At 45.0% G+C, this 22,738-nt stretch overlaps 1 protein-coding gene and 1 long non-coding RNA gene across 12 annotated transcripts in view; one reads left to right on the top strand and one right to left on the bottom strand.

Annotated features, from left to right (window-relative positions):
* PAK5 (p21 (RAC1) activated kinase 5) overlaps nucleotides 1–22,738 on the bottom strand; it is a 156,053-nt gene that overhangs the window by 39,734 nt on the left and 93,581 nt on the right. For 7 of the 8 annotated variants that reach the window (XM_040553979.1, XM_040553980.1, XM_040553981.1 and 4 more), the window contains one exon: nucleotides 20,638–20,778. Coding sequence is in view for 1 of the 8 variants with exons in the window: in XM_040553978.1 (XP_040409912.1) it covers nucleotides 70–223 (154 nt within the window). In the remaining 7 variants the exon portion in view is untranslated. Of the gene's footprint in view, nucleotides 1–69; nucleotides 253–20,637; nucleotides 20,779–22,738 lie in introns of those variants that run through there. The other variant, XM_040553978.1, reaches the window with a different exon arrangement.
* LOC121068639 lies at nucleotides 266–6,765 on the top strand. Of its 4 annotated transcripts, none has more exons than XR_005819001.1 (4): nucleotides 266–415; nucleotides 1,345–1,607; nucleotides 2,123–2,341; nucleotides 2,474–6,755. It is a non-coding gene; the product is annotated as an uncharacterized LOC121068639 (long non-coding RNA). The 4 variants fall into 4 exon arrangements; XR_005819000.1 differs by having other exon boundaries at nucleotides 2,065–2,341; XR_005819002.1 differs by having other exon boundaries at nucleotides 1,345–2,341; nucleotides 3,351–6,765.

Here is a 22,738-nt window from a genome sequence, read left to right as displayed (position 1 = left end):
GGAGAGCACAGAGCTAATTCTAACCCTGCATAAATGCCTTCATCTGCATTTGTAAAGGGTCCCACTCACCAGTGGTATCGGCTGCTGTGATGCATTTACATCGTGTGAGCTGTCCTTCAGAGGGAGACAAGTCACTGCGAGAGACCCGCACCCCCCAAGTACCTGGGTTGGTGCATGGCTGGGTGCAGCTCGCTGGCTTGTGGCCAGCACCCTCAGGTGGCATCAATTACAGCGAGGGCCCTACTTATTTAGAGGTGCAGGAGCAGGGGCAGCTCCTTTGATCCCTGTGCACATGGTGCAGGGAGGAGAGAGGGTCCCTCTACCACCAGTGCAATGCCTGTGCAAGGAGCTGGAGGCTGTCAGAAGAAATGTGACCTGCCCTGTTTGTACGTCGCCGGACAGAGCTGGCTGCCCGGTAAAGCTAAGTGTTACAGCATTTACTCAGCAGAAAGAGAGACTTTGGTTAACTCCATTACTTGTTATTCCCTGACATGAGCAGAGACTTGTTAATCTGAAGTCCTCTGTTATTCTCAAGGTGCTGTTAGCATCCTGGGAGGGTTTAACCACACAGATCTCTACTGATGGAAATCCCCCAAAACTTATTTTTTTTGCCCTGGGATTTCAGATATTTTTTGCAATCTCTGTCACAGCCTCATGTCACTCCTAAAAGGAGGAGTTTGGATGAACTTCAGTGTGTGTTTCAGGGACTGGGACCTCCTTTCTTTGGAAAAAGGAGGAGTACAACTATTTATTTAGCATCACTGTTGCTGATCAGAGGTACTCAGCTTGAATTCTTTTGCTTGAAACTATTTGTTCAGAAAAGCTTACAAGTAGGTGTCAGCTTGTTCCAAGCTTGATTCTGATTTTGTGACTATTTTGGATATTTTTCCACTGTTTTCTGGTGTGGTTTCACTTTTTTTGCCCTTTGATGTGTGGGTTTGCTGTCCTCCTGAGGCAGCTGGGGAAGGCAGTAGGAGAGGCTGCAGGGGAACATAGGTAGGTTGCTGGGGCAAGAAAGGTTTTGGGGAGAAACAGAAAAAGTAATTAACTGCAAGTCAAAACGAAAGAAGGTATTTGTTCACTGTGTCAGAATAGGAAACAGCCAAAACAGTCAACATTTGGATTAGTCCTTGGATTTGATCGGTCCTACCTTAAACAAAGCAGAGCTCAATGGTAATACTGAGGCAAGTTCAGAACTGGCTTTTACAAGGGACTACAGAAAACTGCTGCCTAAGGGACAAAGAAATCCCTGGCTCCAGGGAAATGAAACATGGTCGTGTTGCTTTTCAGTGAAATACTGTCCTGTAAAAATTCTTTGCGTGCTCTTTATTGTCTTAAGAATAGCCCTCCACCTTGATCTCATGGCCATTTCAAGCAGGGCTCAGTAAGCCTTCAAGCAGCAGGAACAGAAGCACCTGCCTCAAATAGAAGAGCTGCCTGGTGAGGAGGCCACCAGCTTTCTAAAACCTCTCCTATCACAGGAGAGACTCAGCTGTGAAGCTGCTGCCCCAGTTTTATGATTCAGGCAGAGCAGCTGTCTGAGAGAAGTTCAGGGAAGAAAATACAGTTGCATTACTGCTACTAAAAAAGATGGGATGATAAATCAAGTATGTATTCTGTCCTCATTCCCTCTTACTATTTCACTAAAAGATCAGGCCCATTGTTTAAAAATTGACTGCCGGGTGCTCTACACATCCCCTCTGTGCACGTGCAGGTGATGTCTCCCTTGGGTGTACTTTCTTTAGATGGAGCAGACTTGCTCGCCTTCCTTGGCCTTTCCCTGAAGGTCTCATCTTCCACACCTCCCTCTGGCTTTTGTTCCCCTTTTTTGAACTCCCTCTGAATCTTCTGCCCTGTTTGACAGTCTCTTTCTCCACATCCGTTAACTTCAGTATCTTCCTCTCCTTTGTCTCCTGAAACCTGTTATAATCACTTGGAACATCACAAACCTTTTATTTTTCTTGTTGATGGCATGCCTGACACCTTGTGGTACTTGCAGAAATGTTTCCAGCATAGCCCGAAGTCTTAATGATTGGTCTCTGCTCAATGTTATTTACTTTTGAGGCTTAAACAGAAGTACCAGCAGCTCAGGTAGGAGCTTGTACTCACTGATCATTTCCAGGGCTCCACAAGCTGCAGCTGGTGTCAGATCAATGGATCTGGATTGATTTCATTCATGCTCTGGGATTTGAATCTATAACGCCTATTGGAGTCACATTTTAAACCTTTAAAGCTCTAGAAATGTGCTTCTTCATCTAATCAGTGCCAGTACTTGCATGGCTTCTATGCTGGACTTGCTCCCTAATGCAACTGCTGGATGCTTCAAGTCCCCCAGACACCTGTGGGTAAAAGGCCATCAGCTGGCAATGGTGCACATTGCCTTTTTAAAGAAGTAATTCATTACTTCTTTAATTCAATACATTCTTGTTTTTTAAATTGCTTTTTGTTACACTGCTCTCTTCCATGTTTTAAGTACTATTACAGCTGAATGTAAATGTGAAACTTGGTCCAGCTGCACCTCTGCTTTCTCAGGAGAGTATTTCTTACGTCTGATGCCAAGGCCATGCTTTCACATAGGGGCAGCATTTGAAGCCTGGGCAATGGGACTTGCTCTCCCTTCCAACTGTACCTCATGCTTACATCAGCTTAAATCGACCGTGAAGCTACAGCAGGAGAGACAGGGATACCAGCACCTCGTACAAGAAGAGACAGATTCAGCCATGCGGGCAAAAGCACAAATGCTGTGTGTCTCTGTGGCTGGAGAGCATCTCTCGGGGGGCTGTGCCCATGACAGGCGGCCAGGAAACCTGGCTGACAGCAGCTCTGACCCCATGGGTGGGGGACAGGAGTCCCCCAGGTGATGCAGCCTCTCCCCTGGCTCTGCAAACAGAAATGTGGTGCTACCAAGGGAGCAGAGAGCCCCAACTGGCTCCTAATGGCATCAGTAATAGATGCTGAGTGCTGCCTTTTTGCTTCATTAGCCTGCAAGGTCTCCCTGTCTCATTGCAAAGCAAAGCCAACCTCTCCTTACCATGGTCGCTCTGAATAACTGGAATTAATACATGCAGTAATCCACAGAAACTTCATCTCCTCTGATTTCTCCCCAAGAATACAGCCCTTTGTGTAATTGCAGGCATGGACACAGCCTTATATACCCCACACGTACGTATCTGTATTGTGGAGAGGAAACGTTTTGGTGGACTTGCACTAACCTCAAATGGCACTTGTGAACAGGAGGCTATGTGGCAGCTGTAGGTCAGGCTGCAGCTGCCTGGGCTGTGTACCCAAACTGACCCCCATTCACCCTGCTTTCTCAAAATGATGACTTCAATTATTCCCTCCTTTTTCAGGCCATCACACTGAAATGCTGCTGCATGTGAATGATGTTACTTGTTTTCCTTGACTGTCTGAGGACACAGGTTTGGGGCAGCTGAGCCAGTGAAAACTCCTGCTCCTGGCTCATAAGAACCCTGGTTTGGTCTCCAGCATGTCCCAAACAAGGTGCCTGGTCCTCAGGTCTCAAAAAGAGAAGACTTAATCTTTTAGTCATAGCTTTATTGATCTGATACAAAAAATAAAGCATTTAATCATGGGGAGAAGTAGAAAACAGCCTGGACAAGTGAATAAATGAAAATGCTCTCCAAGACTTACCAAATTGTTTTGGGAATAAGACGTACCTAGGTGCTCTAAGAGAAATGATTGACCTCTCCAATTTCCCAGGATGCTGGATAGCAGGTGTGCAACAGAAATGCTATGAAACTTCTATTGAGAGCAGAGAAGGCATCCTATTAAAGAGAAAGTTCATTCAGGCACCTACCTGTTCTCTGTCATGGAGAACAGCAACTGTCTCGCAGTTGTTAGGAAACCCTAATTTCCTAATGGAATTAGTTAAGAAAATATCCCCCTGGCAATGGGGCAGTAGCCTGCATTTAGTGGAAGCAGAGGGAGGGAGGGGGCTGCCTGCAGGGCATCCTCACCCATCCCTCCCCATGCCAGAGCACCCATCCTTAAATTAATCCCTCCTGACAGCCTCCAAGGTACTCCTGACCATGCCAGGTTTCTTGGCAAATGCCATCCCTCTGTCCAGCTCCTCCCACGCTCACCCCTACTGACCAAGAGGAAATGAGAGCTGTCACACTCCTAAGTTGTTGCTATTTTTGTGAGGATGAGCACCACCAGGATGCCTGTGCGTGCTTTGCTAACAGTCTGGCTGCTTACAGCGTGGTGCAGGGCGATGCTCAGCGCAAGGCAGGGGCTGTCTCAACAGCTACTGCTGATGGCAGTGGTCTTGAGCTAGCCCTTGTGGGGGAAAGGAAAAACAAGACTCATTAAGTGGCTTCAGCAGGGTACTTCTACAGAAAGGCTTCACCAATCTTTATGCAGTAATGTAGTCGTGAGTAGCACATGTGTTTTGTGTTTGTAAATGGGAGTTTTGAAGAAGGCTACCATGAGCAAATAATAAGTCTGATAGTTTAAGAACAAAACCAAGCCTGTTCTCCTTAGGAAAAGAAGTCTGTGGTCAGTTTAGGGCTGCTGTGCTGAGGGGCTCCTCCAGCCCCTGGTCCCCCATGGCACAAGATACAGATGAGGGACTTGGTTTCTTTACCAAAGGCACGCTGGAAAAAACACGGACATGATGTCTGCTGGAGCTGGCAGGGACAATTAGACAACGGCACTGCTTCCCCTTCCAACGATGGGTGAGTTACCTGCAGCGGTGCTGGCCCCAGCTGTGCTGATGGGGAGAGGGGAAGGAGCAGGGAACAGCAGTGTGTGAGGGGTACTGTTCAGACACAGCTGCCCAAATCCATTTGTAAGGTGGCAGTTTAAAAAAAAAAAATCCAATAAGATCACCACTTTTGTTATGTGTATCTCCTCTCAGGAAGGGAGTACTGCCCGCTCTGCTGGTGCGTGTCGAATGGTGGTAACAAAGCTCCATCCTGCTGCCGCAGGAACACAGCAATCCTGACAATGTGCTACAGGAGCAATCACGGCACTGTTCCCTTAATGCTGTTTACTGCAGTGCCTAACAAATCGAATTAGATGCAATCAGCACAGCCTGCCTGTTAGATCTAAGCCAGACCTGGAACAAAGTTCCAAGGGGCTCCTCTTTATCTTACTCCTTTCCATGCACAGAAATACTTCACTGAGCACCACAGTGCCATGAACTCCTGCACCGGCCCAAATGTCACGCATGACCTCCAATGGTGGATTGGGTCCTGACACACACAAAAAATTCCCTCTGGCTGAGATACCTGCCCGTGCGAGGTACAGACCAGTAGAGTAAATCCCCTCCATCAGCTACTGTCCCACCACTGTGCTGCTTTCCGGTCACAGGTGAAGGTATCTTCCTGGTAAGTAGCGTGCTACAGCCCTGCCCTGGGGCACGAGGTTAGCAGTATTATTCTGGGTGCCATGGGAGCCCATTCAGGTCCTTGCAGGAGAGTGTCCGAGCTCAGGACACCTCTAGGGATTCACAGCAATAGTCTCCCTAAGAAAAGTTAAAGCCTTGCCCAGCTTGTGTCCCTGAGTTTCTCCTGATGATTCCCATTCAGAGATGACAGGTCGCTGTTTATTCACTCTCATACACCTGGGCTCCATCCTAACGTTTTGGCAGGTTGCCTCTTCCCGTACTTGAGATCAGGGTATACTCAGACAAGCTGATGAACTGAAAAGCTGAAAGTCCAGATCTATGTAAATAGCCCCAGAGAGCAGAGTTTTCCACTTACAGCAAGTAAAACCTGAGGCAGTTGGAATAAAATGAAAAAAGGACACCTTAAGTTCAAAGGTTAACAGTGTTCTGTATCTTTCATCCTAAATATGCGCAATCCGATCAAACCACCAAATGAGCAAACAGAAGTCTGCTCAGTTCTGACTTACATAGTGACCGAAGGCCAGTGAAAAAGTGAGAGATGCTTTTTCTTCCCCCCTCAGTAAGTAGCTCTTCTTTTAGATTGAAAACTATGGAGGTAGGAAAAGTTTGTTTTGTCCTGTACCTTGAAAAGTTCCAAGGCATCCCAAGTACATCTGCAAAGCGACACCAACTGCACTTGCCATCCCAGGTGATCCCACAGACTGAAGGTGTGTAATTTTGTCATAATTAAAAGCTTACAATAACCTTACAATTAATATAAAAAATAAAGCGAGATGGGTATTTTTACTTAAAAATGGAGCTTTCAACAATTGTGTACCATAGCTACCCAAGTTTCTTTTGCTCATGGCAGCCTTCCAGCAGCCAGGTGCTGTGTCCCACCAAACCAAGGGCATCTTCTGTGCTCAGCAGCAGCACCTGCTCATAACCCTGGGAAGCTGCCCTGGGGAAGAAGCATTTCTTACCCAAACCTTTCACTGGTTCAGCACGTGACTGGGTTGCAAATACTCCCTCAGGAGGAGCTTGTTTTTCATCGTCCGCCTCAGCCCAGCAACACGTTTGCTTTTTAACAGCCAGCAATTAGTTCATTCTCAATGAGGAAGCGCACGCTGCAGTCAGTCCAGCAGTCTGTAGTTCTTATGCAGGGGTTCCTGCCGGTTCCCCTGCTGTGCAGCCTTGCTACTTGGGGCCGGGCAGGCTATTAGGGTTTGGAAATTGGCTTCGCATGCACTGAATGCTCATCTGCTGCAAGCCCAGTATGCCCCCAGCCCTGAAAAAAAAAAGCACATTTTCCCCCAAGGCAGTCATGTGGCCAAAACGACTGGTTACAGTCAAAAGTGTTAATAAATTGCTTCATTTTCAAGAACTTTTAGAAAGAAATACAGATTGTAAAATGGGAGATGGGTGCGAGTTGTTGTTCTTTAATAATTTTTAGTTACTAATAATAGTTTTATGCACATCCCCCAGTTGTTCTCCTACAAAGCAAACAAAATGTAATAATACATCATTAGCTTTGCCAGCCTCCACACCCACTTTCTGATTAATTGTAACCTTTTCCGATACATGATCATAAATGAACAGAGTATGAACTGCGAAGCACAAACTAAATTAACGTGTCAAGCCAGCGCTCGAGATAAATGTGAGCGGGCTGGTGTTCATCCCGAGGAGCTCGCTCCTGTCTGCCTGCTGACTGATGGCAGAGCTTCCTCTGGTTTTCCTGCGGCTGACACGGGCGCAACTGCTGCTGAGACACATGGGGGAGACCGAGCCAGGCCAGGAATAAAGGCACAAACCCCAGAAAATTCAAAACTCAAGAATACGGCTGGGAATTCAAAGCACTTGCTGTGCTTTCAAGCTAGGGGGTTTACAACGGCTGTTCGGTGCGACTCTGGAGTTGGGTTGGCTCCTGTTAAACCTCAAACTTAAACTCACTGTCCAGCAGCCCTTGCTGAGCTCCTTAATGATTTCTTCACTCTTTTCTGTCATTCTTTCCTTTCAAGGACTGAAAAAGTCTATGGGTCATCATACAGACGGGGGAAACCTACAGAAAACACTGATTTGGGTCCACATACAGTATTCTGCCTCGCTGCGAGGTTTTGCATACAGCAACAGACATATCTGTGCATATATATAGCTACAAAAACAAGGAAAATGTTTATTTTAAAAAAAATTAAGGAATAGCAGCAACAATAGTTTTGTATTTCTTCTTTGTTTGCTTTAAGGGTGGTTCTAAGCTGCTTGGCGGGGCTCTTTGCTGGCTGCAATCACAGCATGAATTACCTCTGCAAAAAATGTGTGCCTCAGACGTATACTTTTTAAAAATAAGTCATCTCCACTGTGTTATTTTTAAACTGAAAACACAAAGAATACTATTGTATTTGTCAGGAGATGAAATAAAAAGCAATACCTGGAAAAGCAGAGAGGGTTGAATGAGAAGCCAACACAGCTACTGGAAAGGCTCTTAAAAACTTCACGGGTTTGACCAGGCTTGATGCATCACTGGGACAGAGGAGAAATCCCAACTGGCTTCCCTGATGAGATAATCCTAAATACTTCCCTAACAACGACAGGATAGTTCTGGATGTACAGGCTCTCTTTTGTTTGGTCACTGATCTCATCTAGAGGGAGATCTCATTACCTCTACATACACAGCAGTTTCAGCCCATGAAAGGAATAACACCCAATGCAGGAGAGAACCAAGTTGGTTCATCCGTTTAATTGGAGATCCAGTGTCCCCATGATCCCGGCTTAATCCTTTGCTCTTCTTGATCATGACTTTAGTGTTTCAATTTAGAAACAATAAAAGAAACCTTTAGAAAATGTTCTGGTGCACCTTACCAACGAATCGCAATGACCATTTTAACTGTGCCTCTCCAGAGGCAACAGAGAGGCCCTACAAACCCTGAGCAGACCAAGCCAGCCAGCGCTGCCCCACCTCAAGAGTCCTCTGCCCACACTGCAGACTAAGCTCTTCTGCATGTAGATAGTGTCGCTGATGAAAATTGAATCACTTGTGACCATAAAATTTTTCCAGCCTTACTTTTACCTATTTTAGTTCAAAAAAAGCATGGAAATACCATTTTCAAAGCACAACCACATGAATTTAGGCACAAAAAAGCTTACCGGTCAATGGGATTCAACTTACTTGTGTAAATCCCATGGATTTTCAAGGTATGTGATTTTTTTTTTTGAGATGGGACAGACTCCTAAACCATTTAAACACTGAAAATACATGTTTTAATCATAGCAAAATAAATCCTGACTGACGTCTGGATCACACCAAATAAGCAGTAAAGTGCCATCCTTTCTAAAAACGCTCCTTTACCCTACAGCATTGTGCTCATTTCAACCTGAGGTCAAATTGGCCAATTTTTCAGAGTTATTGTGTCACTGCACAATATAATAAGTATACATTTAAACAATTACAAGCTGTCCAGCACTTGTCATTGTCCATGTTTCTTTTAAACCTCACAATACCTTGTTTGTGGTTGAAAATTCGTCACACCACAGCCCAGCAGGGTGTCTCTTGATAGCTGGCCCATCAGACATATCTAATAGAAACGCACAATGGAACAAAATACAGGAAAAAATAATAACAAAAGGCAATGCATGCTTCTAGAAAAATAGTAAAAGCTGCTACGGAGTGGCCAAACCAGGATTTATGTCCTCTAGGGAACAATACTCATTCTTCTTATTGAAAGCTGCTCTTGTACGAGGGCTCATTTCCACACACTGACTGACATGTGCTTTCCTAATTTAGAAGTCGTGTGACTCCCAGTGGATTTTAATGCTCAGTAATTTTCAGCTGAGCAGCTTAAATGCACATATTGTAGTCAGTCACTCCCTATTACCTTACACACATGCGCACACAGCAACGTGCAGACGGAGTTCCCTGCAGTGAATTGGTCTGCAGCAGCTCAGGGCACATTAAAAAGGGGAAAAAAATAAACAAAAACAAACGCCACTAACCCCTGGAGGTAACTAAAACCATCTCTAGCCCTAACAAATGAAAAGATTCCAGATTTTCAGAAGCAATTAGTTCCTTGGGTGCTCAGCCTGAGATAACTAATGGTATTCATTTTGCTGGAAATGTTGGACACCCACAGGGAGAGGGTATTAAATAAGGCACCCATTAAGTGAGACACCCCAAATCTCAAGCTACTTCTGAAACTTAAAAGCAGATGAAATATTTTCCTGAGGTTTTGTTATGATGACTATATTATTACATTTAATATTTTTAAGATATAATCTAATTATGAAGAATGTAGCTAACGATCCAGAAACAGCTACTCTCTTTTAATGTTTTGAACGAGCAAAAAAATATTCAGGAAAAGGAAATGCTGCCAAGAACCAATGCAATGATCTATCAGGAAAGCAGGGAGAGCAGGAAACCCTGCAGAAAATACCAAAACCAGAGTGGTGAAACAATATGACTTAATTCTGAACATCAGCGTTTCTATGGGCAGGGCTGACTGTACAGTAAGAACTGCAGGGAAAGGACTCAGAAAGTGGCTGGAAAATGCTCAGAAACTTGCTCTGATCAATCACGCCCCAGGTTACACCACCTCTGCCTTTTGGGCTACATCCTCAGTGGGCCAACCAGCAAAGCCTCAGCAAAATAAATGGATTGCCACCAACTTGCAACACACTGAATGGCACACTTAGGCATTCAAATCATCTTTTTTTTTTTCATGTAAAACTTTAGTTTTAACCTTCTGAAACTGAGTTTCTTCCCCTACACCCGATGCTGGTCATAAAGCCAGCATCACAGATGCAACAAATGGGCTGCTGGGGGCCTGCAGCAGCACAGGTCGTTTTCCAGCAGACAGCCAGTGACAAGCATGAGTGGGACTCGAGGGGGACGTACACCTGTGGCAGCAGTTCTTCCCATTCACATTTTCATTTGTAATACAGATTGCTTTGCAACAAATGATAAACAGAAATGAATGCTACCTCATGCATTATTAACGGAGAGTCTGATAATAAGAATGTACTTTAGGATGAAACACATCTGACCTGCAAGTGTTTGCCAATAAGTGGAACAAACTCGGATTACTTGATCCGTCAAAATGTCTTTACAATGCAAACAAACATGTCTGCCAATTATCATACCCACAGCAAGTGCCTGGAAGAATAAAATCATGCTTCTTGTTATTACTGTGTGTTTCCTACCTTAGTAATAAGTTTTTTTCTATATCACTCTAACATGAAGGAAAAATATTTCCACGATCCACAATAAACTGCAAATGCACAGATTCTGCTTTAACTTTTTATTTCTTACATTATTTTCTTTTTTCTCACTGCATAGTGTGGAAAAACTAGTAGAAAGTCAATTCTTATCCTGTTATCTACTGGATTGCTGTCGTGCAATACTCAGTTTTTGAATTAAAAATGAGAATTGATCTCTTCAAGGGTTTGCTAGAGCTTACTGTTTATTATCTCTTTCAGAAAGTTTATTCTAAGTTTTTTATACCAAACATCAAATGTTTATACAGTGGTGGATCACCCACCACAATCAACAAGGGCATTTGAACAATTCCTCAACACTGAGTGTTTCAGAGCTGAGGGACCTTGCCGTGTAGACGTTGTGTTTTCTTATCTCTGAACATCAATTAGGAAGTGATGGGTTTCACCCATTCTCAATTCAACTGGAAGATAAAGGGTTCAGGGAGGAATGGAAACCTTTATGCTGTATCTGTGAAACCGATGTGGAAGTTCTGAGACCAGCCCCATAAAAGCAAACAAAAACCATAATATAAAACTTAGATACAACTGAAAAAAATATTAAATACTTACCTCTGGGTAAGCAATGCAAATCCAGAAACATGAACGCTAGTGTGAGTTTTTTATTGTTTTCCAGCTTTTAAAAGAGTAAAATAGAAATGATTTCTGACTGCATGTAGCTTTTGAACAACTGGGGAGGCTGCTACATCCTGGTCACCACTGCCACCTCCTACCCAGGGAAACTGTGGTGGTGGCTGCCAGGCCCTGAGCCTTCTTTTTATATTGCTGGAAAACACAAATTTAGTGTATTTACATCTGGGCTTAAAGATTCTTCTTAAAGTCTAAGCAGCAAAAATACACACCCAATTAAGGGGGTGGAAAAAAAAAAAAAGGAAATCCCTGCATGCTGACTGTGGTTGTGCTCACCGCTGTTTCCAGGGGCAGGGAGGCTCATTAGCTTATTCATTCCCAACTTCATTACGGAATGACTCCTACAAAGCTGCTGATACAACTGGGAAATGACAGGACAAGCAGGGAAAGTGGCTGCAAAAAGCCGCACTAAGGAAACACAGTTTCCTGCAGTTACCTGGGAGGTGTGGGCCGGGGTTAACGTGCAGTGACAAAAGGGACTGCAAAGTTTTCTGGCTGAGATAAGAAATAAGTGTGCAGAAGGAGTTCAGATCCAAATGGCAATAATATTTTTACTGGAACAGACTTACTGTTCAGGGTCAAGTGAAATATTTTGTCTTACCAAGACTTTTATTTCATTTTGACTGTTTTCCTTTTGTTCTTAAATGAAGAGAAACATCAAACTCAAACACTAATAATAATAAAAAAAAGAAAAATCCAAAAATCTCAGCCTAGTTTTTTCCTCAAGTTTTTGAACATATGATTCAATAAATTGCCTGATTATTTTTTATTTTATCTTATCTGAAAATTGTCTGTGCTCTACATGGGCATCAGAGAGGATGACTTACTGTGTGCTTCATGGGGCAATATAAAGGTTTTAGAAAGATGATTTTAAGATGGTCACAATACTCAAATTATTCAAGACGTTGTAAATGAGTAACAATAAAATCTTTACACTATACACCTGTTAAGTCTCTGCACTCAATGCATACTACTGAAAACCTATTTTATTCTTTTTACCACGTTTTAGAACTCCTTCCTGCAGCAATTTGTCATAACTATCCTCCCAGAAATCCAAATGATTAAATTATCACATCCGCTGAAAAGTGCTAAGTAGATGCCTCCAAAGAACTGGTAACAATTTTTTCCACCCCAAACCTGCCATGCTTTAGGGAACAGGATTACACAGACTGTGAAAGAAAATAAGCCAAGAGTCTCCCATGTCCATTAACATCAAGTACATCTTCAGTTCCTCTGGGTTGCAAATACTGTGTCCTGTGAACCCATGTCTCAAATAACAGGGTCAAAATAGGGTATGGACTTCAGAGAGCTGCTCCTTAAAGATGAGTATGGCGTGGGATGTGTACGAGGAAAACAATTCAGACCCCTCGGTCAAGGTACACGGAGGCTGTTCAATTCTCAATAGTTACACTGTTCACAAACCAAAGCTGAATTTGTGAGGAACTGAAAACTTTATTTTGTATCAGGGAAAAACCAGGATTTTCCCTGTGCAACCAACACAGACTGCAACCCGCGATGACATTTCATAGATCACCACAGCAGGAGGCCCTGCCTTGAGCTAGGCCGCTGCTGGCGCAGGCCACTAGCGGGTGGCCACACGATCTTGTTCAGACTATTACCTAACGGTGGAAAGAAGAGGCTGTCCTTTCATGAGATGCTTTCCACCTGTTTGCTGTACCTGATTGCCAAGTTCATTTTTCATCTCTGTGACCGAGGACCCCCTAGAATCCCTAAAAATATGCAGTAATGCGACAATTACACCATCTGCCAAGTGCTAGCAAACTGAATGACAAAACTGGTGCAAGAGCAGCCATTTCTTCTGCTACAACAAACTCCTAGGTATTATATAAACTCTTGCAAAATATTACAGCATACCTTATACTCTATTCAGCTGGCTTCCTGAGAGAAAAGCTGAAGAAGAATCAACTCCCAAGGCCTTTCACTGCTTAGCAAAAAGCTTCAAGCTCCGCAACTAGTAAATTAACAGTACATCAGTGAATACACACAGAAGTTACAAATAATCAATACAATTTCCATTTCCTGCAGGAACCGAAAACCTTCGGTCTGCTCCCGTAAAGCCAAGGCTACAGAAGGATGTGGGATTATATGCGAGGGGAAGGACTGCAAATGGGTTTTGTGAAGATCAGGCTCTGCACATCACTTTTGCACATAAAGTCATGGCACGTGGAAAGCCTTCATAGACGTTAAGCTCCAAAATCATCATTATCAGCCCTCTTAAAAACCAGCGTGGATATTCTCATGTTACTTTAAACCTGAGCACAACACTCAGAAAGGACACAACAGCTCCTGCCAAACCAGTGAGCGCGCTGCCAGCTGCAGGAACACATCCACGCACTTTGCTGGCTGACAGCCTCTGAGCAATGTCTGTGGCCAAAACTTAAGATACTTATTTCTGTGTGTCAGAATATTACAGAAAATAAAAAGACTGAAGGCTACTTACGTACATGCATTTACACACACAAGCACAAAAAGCTCACAAGACCCAAGCACCTCCTCCCAGTTAGGTTTAACAGGAAGGAAGTTTTTTCTCCTCTTGTTACAACAGACCAGGAGAGGGGCAGAGTACTGCACAGCAGCAGCCGCTGTCGTTACTGGCACTAAGAGCCCTAAGGAGAGCTGAGAGGGACCTTCAGAGCTTTGCTCCTGCTCCACGGCAGGCTTATTCCCAGCAGCTGCATGTTTGCCTGGTACCACAAAGCAGACCTCTCCCTAGGGAAGAGGTCGAGGCACGCCTCTGCCACACTCCTAAAACATTATTAAAAAAAACAAAGCCTGACAACAAACTGGAGCCTGCACTGGGGAAGGCAGCCCCTCTCTGTGCCCCTGGGTGGCCGGCACAGAAGGGTGGCAGAGGACCTTTCCTGGTGGCACCACCACGCACCACAGACACAGCACAGCCCTGCCGCTGGCTCTGCTACGTGTCTGTTGCTCTGAGCTTGTCAGCTTCCATCCATGTACAACATCGCAGTACAAGGGGGCCCAACACAGCCTTCAGTTGCTCTCAGTGCGCCCACCCTGACTTGTGTAATCACCGGCAGCACACAGCCTTGAGTTCAATGCTACTGACAGCGCCTTTTTCTAAATTATTCCCAGCTTCTTCAGGACAAATGCAGGAGGAAGTCGTGGACGGCTTTTAAAATGATTATGTAAACATAGTGGGCTGTACAATACCTCTTCCAGTAGCTCCCCGTAGTACTCTGAAGGTTCATTACCTTCAGAGTACAGGTAATGAATCTGTTATTATAACCACTATTTCTCCTTATTATGTATAGGCTGGATGGTTTAAATGGAAATAAGATAATCTCATCTCCCCGTGTTCCTTACTTGTGGCATGTCCTTGAAAGTAACCAATGCTCAGGACGCCAAAAGCTGAAGGCTCAGCTCACCCACGTATGAGATGTGATATGAATAAATCAGTGCAAAGTCCATGTGAGCTTCTCCTCTCTTGCTTGTGGGGGCTCAGCTCAGGCTGCAAAAGCTGTATCTGCAGTGGAGCTGCCAAGCAGACCTACACTACCCTTGGTGCCATTTAAAAATCAGTTGATTCAGTATATTGATTCTTTTTTTTTTTTTTTTTTTTTCAAATGCCAAATATGCAGCAAAGTATTTTATGGAGAAATGAAAAAAAAAAAGTTTATTTATGATGGATGTTACCCGATGAGAGCAGAGCTGGGTACCTGCTGCTGTGTGTTTTGTACCTCCCTGAAAGTCATCTTCGCATCCCATTATCTGTGCCTCGGTGCAGAGCTGTCTCGTTGCAGCCTTTTGCTTCCTGGCTCATCACTGGGTCCCAATCCAATCACTGGTGGCTTCAACAGGAGAGGGCCCTGACCCTAGAAAGAGTCACCTTCTTCTCTATTTCCCTCCATTGATAGCAGAATGTGAAAAATAACCCTAAATGGTGACAGCAATGCAAAGGCAGGGGTGAGAGGGCGGGTGGTTGACTTTGTTTCAGAAAGCTTATTTCCCTTTCTTTGTAACACAAGCTAGAAGAGATCTTGCACAGAAACCCAAAGTGACTACTCTTTTTAAAGAATAAAGGCTAAATGAAAAGAAGAAAGATTAAGATAGTGATACACTGCTTTCTGTAACACTGCAGCTTTGCACCCAACCCTTTAAACAGAAGCTCTCCGCGTTGTTTTTCAGTGATAACGATGTGCAACTTGAACATTAATCATCCGTTTGCCAACCAACTTGCCCAACGCCTTTCTCCTTGCATCGGATCTGTTCTGGAGCCAGCTCCACCGCGCTATCACACTGTGCTTCAGCAGATGCTGAGTCCTCACTCACATTGAAATTTGTTGGAGAAGTGAGCTGGAAATAAACAGTGGTAAAAACAGCCCCAGCCATTCAGCACACCAGTCCCTGCTTCCCTCCCATTTGTTGCTGCTCTCTCCCACATCTCAATGGAAACGAAAGCCTCAGAAACTTAAACCCTGTTCCTTCATCAAGATCTTGTGAACCCGGTGTGTTGTAAATAAGCACAAAGGCAGGGCTGCACATTATCTGCTCTGAATCCAGCAGAGCTCATGTTCATCAGAAAGGGAAGAGAATGATGGAAATTTCTGACTTGGAAATCTCAGAGCCAATATTAGTAAATAAAGTCTGATTTAATTACCAACATGTGCATTTTTTTCTGCTTTCTGCACTGAAGGAGTACACTCCCGTGGGGATGGATCAATGCCACTAACATGCAAAGCCACAACTCACCTTTCAGCCTAATAATAGATAGCTTTCTAATTCAGAGGAAAAAGCAAGTTACAGGCAGAGCAGAACAGCAATAATCTGAAAGCGAGCATCTGAAATGCTCCACTGAACTCTGCTCCAGGAAACAAAGATTTTTTTCTCCTTTTCCCCCCAATGACAGCTTTCCAGTGCTGCTGGCATCCATCACATGTGCAGAGGCAAATGCTTCCACACTTGGTAACAATCAGAGCAAGGAAGTTACAAGGAAGATGGGGGGAGGAGGAACTAGACTTTTTATTTTTATTTTTTTCTCTTGGCTAAAGGCATACTTAAAATCTGAAGAGTGTGTAAGGAGAACTTTGTAGCATCTACCTGCTCCATTTTCACTTTCTGGGCAGAGCTAGGCATCCCTGCAGCTCTTCCACACTGCCTGTTTTCCAGGGCTCTCAGTTTTGCAGTGCCTCTGCTCCCTGAGCCCACGTTGCACTGGGGCTGGTTCCCAAAGGGCCACTTCCATCAGCTTCTACCTATCTTCCCTGCACTGCTCCTCGCCTACCTATTTCTGCAAAACAACCTTCCATACCCTCTCCGAACTTCATCTCAAACCCACCTACACCTCCAACCCTGTCACCTCCGCTTACCAACAGCTAAGTTACCCCCCTCCACATTTTTGACCCCTGATGTTTGCTGCAAAATAACAAAAGTTCACGGAACTGACCCCAGGAGAAGAGCTTTTCATGGTAACATAGAAAGGATTTTACTAGATGTCACCATACGCTTAAAGGAATAAATATAGAACAAAGCAATACAGATCCAAAGAGGCACTGCAGGGGATGGGTAGGAAACGTACACAAATTATGTTATGAGAACACAGAATAAAAACAAAAACAAGTGTAAAAAAAACCACTAGATGTCTAAAATCAGGACTAAATATTAATAAATTATTAACCTGTCAGGTTTCAGGACAGGTGCTGTACCTTTTCTACCTAGGGAATCAGCTTTCTGAAGTCTAAGACATTGAGGCTTTATCAATCAGTGTACTTTGATGGGATCTCATCTGTAAAATGATCAATTAAATTGCAGAAATAAAAGGGGGGGTTAATTCAAGCTTCTCCAGGGAAGAGTTTTTGTTTTGTTTTGTTTTTGTTTTGTTTTGTTTTTTTTGAAAGATGTCAGTACAGCCTTCCCTTCCAGCTAATCCCTTCTGTTTAAAAAAATCTTCAATGAGAGAAAAATAACGATGGGGCAGCACAGATAAAATTTTCCTATGGATGCAATAAAGAAAAAACTTGCAGGTCAGCTTCCTTTCAGCTGGGAGAAACACAGACAAAAATTGCAATCAGTCTGCAATTCATATGGATGAATCACATGGCAATGATTCAGATGGAATTATTGACTGAATTAGCTTAACGAAAAACCCTGCTTGGAGGAAGGCAGCAGTCCTCGACTTGTTTTTAGCAGAAGGCAAAATATAAACTTACAAGTCTGGTTTGCCAAGGGTCTCTGTGGTCAGAGCAGAAGGTGGAGTCTCAGAGAAACTATTTCCATTGTTTTGCGTTTTGCTCCAAAAGCCAGTAGCTTCCCATTTCCTCCTTCACAGCCCCATTTTGTCCACGCACCTTCATGCTGTTAACGCTCAGTTGTGACTTGAACACTGCCTTTAAGCTTCTGAGTCACCAATGGTCATTTAGGTCAATACATTTGTTTCTTCTGCTCTTCTGAATATTTATGGGTTTCAGTGTTTTTCCTCTTCCTTTGGTCCCACTGTAGCTCCTTTCTGAGCTTCCTATTGCAAGACAACAAATGCCAGGCAAACCACACACTGTGCTGCCCATCTGCTTCCCGCTGACGCCTTTCCTCTTCGCCCCGTGCTTCAGCTGCTCACTGCTTTATGTGATCTCCGTGGCAAGGTTTTCTCATTATTAAGTCCACCTATCCTGCTGAACCAGAAAATAGGAAGAGCAGCACCATCCACTAGCAGAGCCATCGATACATAGCTTTCTCCAGTGCTAATCAGCACCAAGCTTTTTCACCCCGACACATAGCACTGGAGAAAACTGCAGGAAAGCTCCAGTGCGTAAGTGCAGGTGGGGAACTGCCACGGCGCTGTGACACCACACAACCAGCAGAGTCACCGAGTCACCTTTATTTGCTGTGACGTCAAGTACATTAAAGGAAGCTCCCAGTATTTAACAAAATGCCCTGATGTAAGAGCCTGCAGCAAGAATGCAAGGAAGAGAAAATACCTGTAGGGAAACCATGAACAGATTCTCAGGGAGCGATGAGGGCAGAGCGATAGGCACAAATGCAGAAATTGTGCTGGGTTTGCAGGAAGAAAAGACAACAGGAGCAGCACAGAGATACCGATGTGAGTGGAGGTGGAGGCTGAGGGGACAGGTGTGTAACAGAAAATTGGGTAAGGGAGGACAGGCCAGAAGAGAAGGTGCTAAATTGATCAAGTAGCTTTGACTCAATCCAGTACTGAAGGGGAAAGCCAAGGGAGCAGCTCTTACCAGGCAAGGAGGAGGATTTGTCCAGCCCCATTTTACAGGGGATGAAGCGAAAGTAACGGAATTAACTCCACATCACGTGGTGGCTGCTGCGGGTCTGCTTTGCTGGGTCTGCCCTGAGTATTTCTCCCAGCACCCTGATCGCTCAGAATTGAATTTATTAGAGACAGGCAAAGCCTCAGCAGCTCCCTTCCCCCAGCGGGAGGGCTTCATAAATCCATAAAACCCCTTCAAGCTTAGCGTTTTCTCCCATCTCTCTCTCATTGCTGGAAGTAAGACTTGCTGAGATCAGTAAGGCCCCATCTCTATCTGTGACCCCGGGATGCCAGAAGCCACCCACACCACATGGGTGATCCGGGTCTCTGCAAAAATGAGCCTGCAATTGGCTTCTAAGAACCCATTTATAGAAGAGAAGCCAAAGGGGGCTCACTTTCTGCCAGGGTTTGGTGAAGAACTTCCACCTGTTTGGAGTGCCTGTGCTCTGTCCCGTGCTTTTCCTCTCTTGAAGGAAAAATCTGCTTTCACAGCTGCCTCCATGGAAACAGCAACTGCGTGGTGTTGGCAATGCTCCAGACTCGACGTGCTTGGTTCAAATATGGGAATCTGCATTTCTTAACCACGGAGCACTGAAAACTTGAGCTGGGATTGGAGAGCCTGGCCTGGTATCTTCGGGTTTGTTTGTCACCACCAGCAAAGACCCCGTGGCTCAATTCTTACCCCTGCAACACCTGTGCAAGCTGACTGTTGACGAATGGGCCACTTTGGGCCTCAGATACGCTTGAGAAAGTGGAGGGACTAGACAAAACTTTTAATTTGCACACTTCATTAACTTGGGCAGCATTAATGCAGTTCCTGGACTATCAAAGTGGTTAATGGAGGTGAAACCAAGTGCTCAGTTTCTTTCCTGAAATGAGCTTCGAGACCAAACATTCAGTAAATTTAAATGAAATTAAAGAAATTTTCTCCAGTTTTCATTCTAAAGAGGAAAAAAAACACTTTTGCCATTACTCTGCTTCAGCTGTTTTGTGTGATTAACCCATTATTTCCCCAGCTGAACTGCAGGTACACTTCCCCTCCAGGGAAGCTGGGTGACAACAGACCCAAAGGCTCAGTTCTGAGAGGTATCTTCCTTTCATGGCAGTGACGCTAATTCACATTACACCGTACTGAGTCCACTCAGATTTAAGAGAGACAATAAAAAACTATTTTAACAAGACAACCACTATATTCTAATGTTAGAGAACTGTTCTGCTCATGGGTGCCCTGAATTTTTTTATGTGAAATATGGGATCAAACTTGCTTCACATGCCCTGTTGGATTTGGTCCCAGTACCCTGCTGCATCCTCCACGCAGCCAGTGGGAAAATGCAGCAACACTTACACCGCTCCTGAGCTCAACTTCCAGAAGAGGGTAAGTGACTCCTTAGGCCCCTTGAAACATCCTTTAATCTGTGGCTTTCAGACTACTGGAGAGGATGCAGGGCAGCTGCACAAAGTGAGCACAGGTAAAGAAGCAGGGATTTGCCCTCTGGCTTGGGAAAATTGGTCAAGTGTAATGAAGTGCATAGCTTTCCTACAATCATTTGTTCAGCTCCATAAATTGCAGGGCGTAAATCAGGCTGTCAGGGAGAGCAGCTGTGTAGGGATCTCCACAGGAGCAGAAAAGACACTGCGACCACCTAGAGCATCACAGCGCTCTGCTGGGAGCTGCGCCAGGTGCCGGACCTAACGCTCCTCTGGTTTTTACATCGCTTTCCTGCCACTGATTTAAAAGGAGTCGCCCAGTCATAATGCTGTAAGTATCAGCAGAATGAGGCTCTGTGGCAGCTTGTGGTGAATATTAGGAAAACATAAAAGTGAACCCTCTCTAATTGTCCTTCACTCAACAGTACCTATTTAAATTACTGTTATTATGGCGAAGATTTTGAAATTGCTGCCAGAAACACAACCAGGGATTGCAGATGCTGCAGCTTTCCACCAGTAAATGTTTTACTGGCTGACAAATACTTCCCTTCTGAAAACAGAAACACCACCTACGGTGGTACGCAGCCGGCAGCCAGGGGCTGCTCTGGATTTGCAGGAGCGTGCGCTGCGAGCAAGGACAGAGCTGGCAAGCAAGGAGAAATACATGACGAACGCCCCAGGGAGTTCACGGAGGACAGGCTGAGCATGGACCCACCTTGAGGCTGAGCTGACCGGGAGGTCTCATCCCACGGCGCTGAGAATCACAGGACCAGTGTGTTGGAGCTCACAGCGACTGCGGGCTGAAGAAACGTCTCCTGCGAGGGCAACCCCTCAGCCCAGCTGGAAAGCACTCGTCCTGTTGGGAACAATTAAAAACAGTTACGGAAATGAAGTCAGGAGAGACCAACAGAAAGATCAGCCATGTGTCTAATGAAAACTGAAATACAGGTTTTCTGTTTCTTCTTTTTTTTTTTTTTTTTTTAAATGGGCATAGCATATTTGTCAAAATACAGTTGGAGGATCTGAAGGTACTTATGGACTTTGGCTGCTTCCCTAGAAATGAAGGTGTTATTCATGAAATCACCGAGGAGGGGGAAAGGGTGATGACTGCTCCCATGGCAAGAGGCTGCATGGCTTAGCTGCGGTGGGAGAAGCAGGTCCAGATCTCTTCAAGGTCTTACTCAAAGCAGGGATTTTAACAGAGGATCTCCAGAAGGAGTCTCCTTACAGGGAATACAAAGGTACTGGTGTGTCTGTCTCCTCCAAACACCAAAAAGTTCAGAGACTGAGGCTGGGACCGGGTCAGCCACCTGTCAGCAGCACAACTCAAGCCTTTCCTCCCACCTCTGCCAAGAAAGAGGTCCGTCCCTTGCAGCGTTGCTGCTCAGGATCCCAGGAGCAGCAAAGCACGCTTCACACCAGCCAAAGCCAACAGAAGGGGCAGGTGTCTCTGGCAGGACCAAACCCTATGGGCCCTACACCGTTGGCCATGCCGAGCTTTAAGACTCGGCCTCCAGCACCAAACTGCTGCCGTGTGCTGGGAGCCCTACAGGATGAGGCCCCGCTGCTCCCACCTCAGCCCCCCAGCAGCTGCCAGCAGAGTTACACAGATGATTCCATCACTGAGCAGCAACAATCTCCTCAATGAGCAGTGGTATTTCTACACACAGGGAAAAACTCTAAACACTTGGTAAAAACACCGCCTGTGGAGCCAGGGAAAAGATCTCAAGTAGACATGAGGCTCTGCACATCACTGTTCAAGTAACTGCAAAATCTGGTCTAGAATACCTTCTATTTGGTTGCAAGATAGCATCCCAGGATTCTTTTTTAATACATTTATAAACGAGACCTCTTGCCCCCCACTCCAACACGGAATTATGCTGAACCAGCTCTTCCGAGGGGCTCTGTCTGAACGCAGTTTCATTGATACACAAGAGCCGAGCTCAGCCCTGTTATTGCCAACTCTGCTCAGGTAACGCCACCAGGCGAGAGCTGCACCTGCTGCACACATGATGCAGTCCCTGCCCTGGGGGCGCTGACAAAGCAGTGGGGAAAAAAAGAGCAGGGCCAATGGCGTTTGATGGCACGGTGAGGTGACTTGTCCCAGTCACCCTCGGAGCCGGGATTTGACTTCAGGGCTTTGAGTCCACCTCTTCTCATATGAGTGTTGCTCTGTGAAGTCACCAATTCAGAGGTACAGAGCAGGCTGAGGGGATTTACACCCTGATCCTACACATATGTGTGCATACACAAAACTTTATTCCTGCTGTCCAGTCTTACAAGGGTTAATGGGACTTACCCTACACTTAAAGTAAGGCAGCTATCAAAGCTCACAGGACCAAGGTCTGACTTTCTCCAAGGCAAGAAGTGGCTTAATTCGCCAACAGCTTTCATAGGAAGGTAACTTTTCTGGGAGGCAGCTCTTTGCCACAGGTTCTGACTATTTAAAACAATTTCAGAACGCCACTGCCACAGTCACTTTAACAAGCACCAATCAAATTAATATTAAAAATGACTTAGTGCATAATTCATGTCCTCTAGAAACCATCTCTTACTCAACAGGCAAGCCAACCAGCCATGCATTTTACATCGCCTTCTCATTTTTTGAGAAGCACGTGCTACTTCAGGAGAGATTTCCACGTATTTGTGTTTCACTTCTAACTTGGACAATGCACAGCTCTCTGTCAGGGTCCCCGTGCCAATATAAGTCCAGGAGGATCATCTGGGATGGGAAGCAGCAGATTGCCAGCTCGCACAGGAGGGAGTTAGGCCAGGTTTATAACCAGGTGGAAGCAGATCAAGGCAGGATCTCTGTA

Source organism: Cygnus olor, chromosome 3, assembly GCF_009769625.2.
Source record: "Cygnus olor isolate bCygOlo1 chromosome 3, bCygOlo1.pri.v2, whole genome shotgun sequence".
Lineage (NCBI taxonomy): Eukaryota > Metazoa > Chordata > Aves > Anseriformes > Anatidae > Cygnus > Cygnus olor.
The sequence above is the reverse complement of the archived record's forward strand: the minus strand, read 5'-3'. Positions and strand labels throughout refer to the sequence as shown.